This window comes from Monodon monoceros, unplaced genomic scaffold (genome assembly GCF_005190385.1).
Source record: "Monodon monoceros isolate NGI ecotype Baffin Bay Population unplaced genomic scaffold, NGI_Narwhal_1 Super_Scaffold_11, whole genome shotgun sequence".
NCBI classification, from domain to species: Eukaryota; Metazoa; Chordata; class Mammalia; order Artiodactyla; family Monodontidae; genus Monodon; species Monodon monoceros.
In genome coordinates, this window is record NW_021703767.1 from 82,029,576 (window position 1) to 82,037,575 (window position 8,000).

Consider the following 8,000-nt stretch of genomic DNA (forward strand, 5'->3'; position numbering starts at 1 on the left):
GACACCTAGCCTCTGTGCGTGTGGTGTGAGCTCCTGCGGTGGTTGGTTCAATGACGTATAGGAAGTGCCCAGGCCAAGAAATGGAAAAATCCTGCTCTGGCAGCCTGGTCCCTGGCAGAGGGGGACCTGGGTGGCTGGTGCTCTGGATGGAGCTTGTGACACAGCTGCTTATGGAATAAAGGCAGGGCTGCCCCCATCAGTCAGGGTCCTTGACTTGGAGCTAATAGAACTGAATGGTGGCAACAAGGGTTCTAAACGTCCTTTATGACTTGACAGACGGGGAGTGAGACAGCCAGCAGGGCTTAAACACGAGGCATTTATTGTGAGAAGTGGCAGATCTTACACTCAAATGGGTTTAAGCACAAACACATGGAAAGAAGGGAGGTGCCCCAGCTCCCGCAAGCCCTTCATTCCCTCCAATGCAGGTTTCAGCTGTGCTGCGGCCTGGCAACCACCGTTCCCAACCGTGCTGTTCCCTGTCCCAACGGCAGCAGGAGGTGACAGCCCTCCGTGGTGCCCACCAGCTGGCGGAGACAGGCTGCGCCGGACTCAAAACGCCATCTGCAGGAGCTCCGCCTCTTCTCCACACTTCAGGGAAAATGAGAAAAAGTCCCAACAGGCAAGATGCATTTTCTTAAATAACTGGATAGAGGTATATGGCATTCATTTGCTTAATAAGCAAAACGAAACCAACCAGTCTGGTGCTGGTGCTGCGGCAACATCAGGAAAAGCCGGAGTCTCCCAGGGCTGGCGGGCGTGGAGCCGCCCTCGGGCCTCGCCCGGGAGCCTGAGGGCAGCGGGGCCGGGCCTGTCAGAGGCGGCCCTCCCCACCTGCTGGGGTGGTCTCGGGGCTCCAGGCCCGGGAGAGTCTTCAGTCCTCAGTCACAGGCGGGGGTATGAGCTGTAGCTGGAAGTTCTCCTTCTGGAAGATGCTGGTGAAGGCAGGGCCACTCTGGGAGCCGCTAAACGGCCTGCAGCTCTCGCTGCCACGCTTCTGGGAGAGTTCTGTAAGCAGAGCCAGCTGCAAAGGAGGGGACACCCGTCACCCGAGGCTGGAGGGCAAGACCCGGGTGTGGACCCCAGAGCTGCATCTCGCTAACAGGCACTGGTGACTTGGCACAAGTTCACGCCGTCTGCTAGGGCCTAAATTCCCTCCTGTGATGAGGAGGAGGCTGGACTGGGTAAGTCCTGTGGGCACAACAAACTGTGACACTTTCCGACAAGGGGAAGCTGTCCGATCCTGAACCTCCTTCACTCTGAGGAGTCCCTCTCCAGCGGGTGTGTGACCCTGTTGCCTCCGTTCTCTCCCTGTGGACACACAGCCTGAGCCGCGGTTCTCCACTGTCTGCTCAGCTCACGCCACACACTCCCTGTTGGTGGGTTCTCCTTGGGATGAATGACGATCACTGGCTCCGACCCCTCTCCTTCGTGGAACCAGGGCAGCTCCAAGTGGACGCCCAGCTGCCACTTCAAACTCTGGGGCTCCAGGCAAACTCACAGATGCCACCTTCTCCTCTAAGTGCCCTCCCTGCGCCTGTCCACCAGCGACACCAGCGCTACCCTCACTCTGTTACAGGCTCAGTTCTGGGAGACCTGCTGAGGAGGGGAGAATGTTAACCCAGCCCACTGGGAAACCAGGCTTGGGCCCTCAGTGGGGCCATTCCTTTGACCTCAGAAAGGCTTTCGGCAAAAGTACAGAGCCTGACCGCCTAGCCCTTGAGATGCCCTTGATGGTCAGAGAAGAGCTGAATGCCACACCCAAGCTCCTTCATCCGGAGAGAGGGCAGCTGTGAGGACCGAGCCATCACACACAGCAGGGCGAGCCTCTCGGTGTCAGCCTGCAGGCCCGGAGCCTGCGGGACTTCTAAAAGCCCCAGATAAGTTCCCTGAGTGAGTGCCTTTTAGGCACCAGGCACCAGGACACTAGGTCCTTTACATGAATTATGTCTAATCCTCCACAACCACCCTCTGGGTAAACATCCCAGAGCCCTGAGAAGTTAAGTTACTTGCCCTGGGTCACCCAGCGATGAGTGACAGCGTGGGACTTGAACTCTGGTCCCTGTGACAGTTTCTGCTCAGCCGAGCTGCCTACGGTTCTGCCTTCTCTGGAGATAACTTGTCTGTCACCTGCTCTCTCCTCACCTCCCCTGCCAGGTAGTCTGTCTTCCAGCTGTTCTCCAATCTCTAGCAAGGGTTCTCTCCTCACCCAGGCAATAGTGGCAGAAGACTCATACGTGTCTGTCACTTCTGTTGAAAACTCAATACCAGTGACTGTGGTAACTGGGAAGACATCTCAAGGCCCCTTGGTTCAAAGTGCCAATTTATCTAAAATAATCCAGCGCCTGCTCCCGGTTCCCACACACAGCTATGGTTCAATGCATAATTCGTAACACAGGCTCGAAAGCTCCGACTGCAAACTCCTTAGCTGGCCCAGGACACGCAGGAGGTGGCTCCCTGCAGGGACTTCCACTGCTGCCTGAGCAGGTTACAGAGTGGTGTCCCTCGCTCTGCACAAGCCCCACCTGTGCCACTTTCTGTCTTCTGTAACCCTCTCAGCTTCCCATCAGCATGTGGAGTTCTCTGCAAGGACTGTTATGTACGATGCTATAACACGACAGGTGACAGATGCTACGTAAACCCAAAGTTCTTCCACATTGACACTGAAGTACACAAAAAATATTTTCTGTTTTCCAAGGAAAAAGATATTTTTGTGTTCTACTTCTGTAACTTAGTGTTCTAGAAATTGATGAGTCCTGAATAGTGGCTCAACAGTTTAAAGCAGCAGAACTTCCTTAGAATAGAAGGCCCAGAAACCCAACTCCTGGGGCAGAGCCTGGCTGGAAGTGATGCCAGTTCAGGAAACCTCCTGGAATAAAAGACCCTGCCCAAGACCAGCTCTCAAAGAGGGAACACCATTTTTGCTCTGGGCTGCCAGCAACCTAGCAGGTGTGTGGGGAGTGGGCAGAGGGAGCCCAGGCATAAAAAACAGCACATAGGCAGTCTGTGAAAGCCCAAGAAAAGCTTATGGAACAAATCTGGCCTGGCTAGAATTTAGGTGTGACTTCGGGCATGGAGGAGGTGGCAGAGTTTGGATTCCACTTCAGGTGATGGAGGGCCAGGAAAGTGCTGTAAGCAAGGGGGTAACAGGACTTTTGGGTTTGGAGATGGTGCCCAAGCAGCAGCCTGGAGAAGGGACAGAAGACCTGCAGTGACCTCTGTGAGCTGGAAGGAAAGGGGAGAAAGAGACAGGAGAGCTCCCTACTGAGTGGGTGGGGTGGGAGGGATGAACCCAGGGTGCCAGCAGGTGACTGCTTTGGGTGACCTGATGACAGAGGATGACACCCAGAGACAGGCACAGGCAAGGAGGAGCGGGTTGGAAAAGTTAATAAGTGCACTTCTGAAGTGCCTGTGGGGCCCCCAGACTGATGTTGTGGCATGACTGCTGTAGCCCTCTAAATCTGTACTCTTCTACAGCAACAGGATTCCAGCAGTTTTAGCCCATGGCCTTTTGGAATCAAGACCAATGTCCCCAGTCTCCACTGCAGTTAGGTGTGGTCACATGTCTAAGTTCCAGACAAAGGAGGTAAGTGGAAGCGGTGTATACCGTTTCTAGGAACTATCCTTAAATAGAGGGCTTATGGTCTTCCTCCTTTTTCTCCACCTTGCTAGCAGGAATGCAGATGTGATGGTTTGAGCTGGGGCAACCATGCTGCATCATGCAAATATAAGCCATATGTTAGAGATGGCAGAGCCACAAAGTAGAAGAAATCTGGAGAGAGGTTTGTGGAAGATGCCCTGGGATGCCCATATTTACAATTCTATTTTGGTTAAGCCACTACAACTTAGCATTTATCTTTCATGGCAAAGCAAATTCAACCAGTGCAGATGTCCAGCAGAGTCTGGGGCTTAGGGCAGATTTGGCAGTCATCAGTATAAACAGAGGCTCCCACATGAGGGATTAGGCTTATGCCTGCTCTCTCTGGAGGCAGTACAAACACAGATGCCCTTCTGTGTCCTCACAGCCCAGGGCAGGTAAGGGACAGATACCTTTCCACTTCTCTGCATGCTTTGCCAAGTTCTGAGTGCTCCCTGGGGTCAGGGCTCCACATAGCCATAACAGGGATGCCAGGGCACCTTACAGACTAAGGATGAGGCTGGAGTGAGGACCTGAGAACACTGTGTTACCAAAACACTAATTATAAATAGGGAAATAAAAATGTAAACCACCACACCAACATTACCCTAGAACTTCCTCGGTAGAGATGGCAAAGCTGATCAAATGCTTGGATCTGCTGTGGATCCAGAACAGGTTCTGAGGTTGCCTGAGAAATCAAAAACAATAAGGTTAATAATAACACCCATGGGCAGCCTCTGTATTTGGTCAGCGGTGAAACAGGATGCAGTGCTTCCTTCACTCCTCTGAGGAAAATCCATGCTACCAGCAACTGATAAGATATTTTACTGAACATGAATTAGAAATGGCCGTGTGCCTCCACACGCCCTTGGTGCCAGCTCCAGGCCGACAACCTCCCTATGGCCCCTTCCCATGTGGTCTCCAGATTCTCCATACTTAAAAACGAAGAGATATGGGAACATATGTATATGTATAACTGATTCACTTTGTTATAAAGCAGAAACTAACACACCATTGTAAAGCAATTATACTCCAATAAAGACATAAGAAAAAAAAAAAAAAAGAGCTTCCCCTGGGGCTTCTTGGTCCCTCTTGGCCTTTACTCTGCAGAATAATTTAGCTGCACCCAGCCTGGCAACCCCAGCACTGAATACGGCCAGCAAAGATGCCCCTTCTTTGTGCTGCCAGTGGAGATACGTCATACATGAAAAAGCATGTCATTTCCCTGCCTCGTTATAAAGCTGGTAGCCACCTAAGGGGCTGAGATTTTAATCTGCTTTTGGGAGAGGGGAAGTCTACCTTGCTTTTCCAGCAGTCTCGTTTTGTTCCACTGGTTACTGCGCCCAACACTGTGGTCCTACTCTTGGTGGATCAGATCCAACTCACAGCTAGAGGAAGAAATGGGATCCTGGCAGAGGCCGCCATAAGCTTTGGAGTCAGGTGAACTGGAATACCAGTTCTGATACTAACCTGCTATGTGACCTTAGGCAAGTTCCTGCTCTGACTTGTGAGACAGGATAATGCTTCCTTATGAGGTTACTGAACATTAAATTAGATGAGGTCCATATTTAAAGTGTCTTTTACCTGCCTGCCCCCACCCCATAAAGGCTCAGTATATGCTGGTTTTTGTTTCTTTTTTAACATCTTTATTGGAGTATAATTGCTTTACAATGGTGTGTTAGTTTCTGCTTTATAACAAAGTGAATCAGTTATACATATGTTCCCATATCTCTTCCCTCTTGCATCTCCCTCCCTCCCACCCTCCCTATCCACCCCTCTAGGTGGTCACAAAGCACCGAGCTGATCTCCCTGTGCTATGCGGCTGCTTCCCACTAGCTATCTATTTTACGTTTGGTAGTGTATATATGTCCATGCCACTCTCTCACTGTGTCACAGCTTACCCTCCCCCCCCCCCATGTCCTCAAGTCCATTCTCTAGTAGGTCTGTGCCTTTATTTCCATCTTGCCCCTAGGTTCTTCATGACCATTTACTTTTTCCTTAGATTCCATATATACCGTGTTAGCATACGGTATTTGTTTTTCTCTTTCTGACTTACTTTACTCTGTATGACAGACTCTAGGTCCAGCCACCTCACTACAAATAACTCAATTTCGTTTCTTTTTATGGCTGAGTAGTATTCCATTGTATATATGTGCCACATCTCCTTTATCCATTCATCTGTTGATGGACACTTAGGTTGCTTCCATCTCCAGGCTATTGTACATAGAACTGCAATGAACATTTTGGTACATGACTCTTTGAATTATGGTTTTCTCTGGGTATATGCCCAGTAGTGGGATTGCTGGGTCATATGGTAGTTCTATTTGTAGTTTTTTAAGGAACCTCCATACTGTTCTCCATAGTGGCTGTATCAATTTACATTCCCACCAACAGTGCAAGAGGGTTCCCTTTTCTCCACACCCTCTCCACCATTTACTGTTTGTAGATTTTTTGATGATGGCCATTCTGGTGTGAGATGATATCTCATTGTAGTTTTGATTTGCATTTCTCTAATGATTAATGATGTTGAGCATTCTTTCATGTGTTTGTTGGCAATCTGTATATCTTCTTTGGAGAAATGTCTGTTTAGGTCTCCTGCCCATTTTTGGACTGGGTTGTTTGTTTTTTTTGATATTGAGCTGCATGAGCTGCTTGTAAATTTTGGAGATTCATCCTTTGTCAGTTGCTTCATTTGAAAATATTTTCTCCCATTCTGAGGGTTGCTTTTTTGTCTTGTTTATGGTTTCCTTTGCTATGCAAAAGCTCTGAAGTTTCATTAGGTCCCATTCGTTTATTTTTGTTTTTATTTCCATTTCTCTAGGAGGTGGGTCAAAAAGGATCTTGCTGTGATTTATGTCATAGCGTGTTCTAGCCTATGTTTTCCTCTAAGAGTTTGATAGTGTCTGGCCTTACATTTAGGTCTTTAATCCATTTTGAGTTTATTTTTGTGTGTGGTGTTAGGGAGTGTTCTAATTTCATACTTTTACATGTACCTGTCCAGTTTTCCCAGCACCACTTATCGAAGAGGCTGTGTTTTCTCCACTGTATATTCTTGCCTCCTTCATCAAAGATAAGGTGACCATATGTGCGTGAGCTTATCTCTGGGCTTTCTATCCTGTTCCATTGATCTATCTTTCTGTTTTTGTGCCAGTACCATACTGTCTTGATTACTGTAGCTTCGTAGTATAGTCTGAAGTCAGGGAGCCTGATTGCTCCAGCTCTGTTTTTCTTTCTCAAGATTGCTTTGGCTATTCTGGGTCTTTTGTGTTTCCATACAAATTGTGAATTTTTTTGTTCTAGTTCTGTGAAAAATTATGCTGTTTTTTCTTACCACAATTTAGAGCTCCCTCAGTTAAATGATGGTGTGTTTCAGTGATGAAGGTGTTGACATTTGTGTCCATCCTGAGGGCTGAGTGAGGGCTCTGGGACTAAAGGGAGTTTCAAAAGGTGGTCTGGAGACTCGTTCTGTTTATAAGAAAGTCCTGGCAGGAACGGCCACCAGAACAGTGATATAAACAAATGCCTGCATCCAGGATGTGGAAGAAGTTCAGGAACAGGGCAGGCACAGAGCAAGTAACATCACTCAGAACAGTTACCATGTACTGAGCATTTCCTACGTGTCAAGCCCTGTGTGCTACGTGATTTTCGTGGATGACCTCATTAAACCCTCACAGCCACTCTAGGAGGGAGGTTCTGCCATGTTCATTCTCCCCCACCCCCCAAAGACTTGAACTTTAAACAGCATTACAACTTTAAGAAGTTATGTGAACTTGTGTTCCAGGAATGACTTTGCTTCTTTTCTTCAAAATTTTCACCACCCTTAGGGGGAAAAAACCCACTAAGCAGTAAGAGAGAATGGAAATAAGCACTACCCCTGAATGAATCATGCTAATGATTGTGAAATGACTTCACAGCTTCTCTGTGAAAGGATCTGCTTCAAGACCAAGAGAGCAGCTGTCAATAAGGAGGCTCACAGCTCCTGGGCTTCTGTAATCCCACGATGATGCCCCAGAGACCAGCCCAGGACACAGCTGCCTCAGTTCTTCCTGATGCTCTCAGTGATGTGGGAATGGCTGAGGATGGCCTGATGGGAATCCCAAGCAGGGCAGCCAGAAAGAGAAAAGGATGGACCATAGGGGTCCTGCTTTTCATTCTAGACTCATACCTCTGGGTCTGCCAGACACATGGAGGGATCATCCTCTAATCTGAGAATGCTTAAACTTGCCTTGACACTTTAAGAAACACTTCTTCTCAATATAATTTGGTACAAAAACTATCCTATTCTTAGAACGTGTGTGGAGTATCACACTTCCAATAGATACTAAGTAAGACGCACAGGGGAGTTCCAAGCTAAAGATGAGGAGAA

General features: G+C 48.5%; 1 protein-coding gene across 6 annotated transcripts in view; it reads right to left on the reverse strand.

The window, feature by feature from the left end:
- Positions 1-301: 301 nt before the first annotated feature.
- Positions 302-8,000, reverse strand: part of VPS8 (VPS8 subunit of CORVET complex) — a 299,574-nt gene continuing 291,875 nt past the window's right edge. For all 6 annotated transcript variants that reach the window (XM_029215384.1, XM_029215383.1, XM_029215387.1 and 3 more), the window contains 2 exons: positions 4,242-4,322; positions 302-1,021 (listed from right to left, as the gene is read on the reverse strand). In XM_029215384.1, coding sequence (XP_029071217.1) covers positions 872-1,021; positions 4,242-4,322 — 231 coding nt within the window. In that variant the 3' untranslated portion in view covers positions 302-871. The remainder of the gene's footprint in view (positions 1,022-4,241; positions 4,323-8,000) is intronic.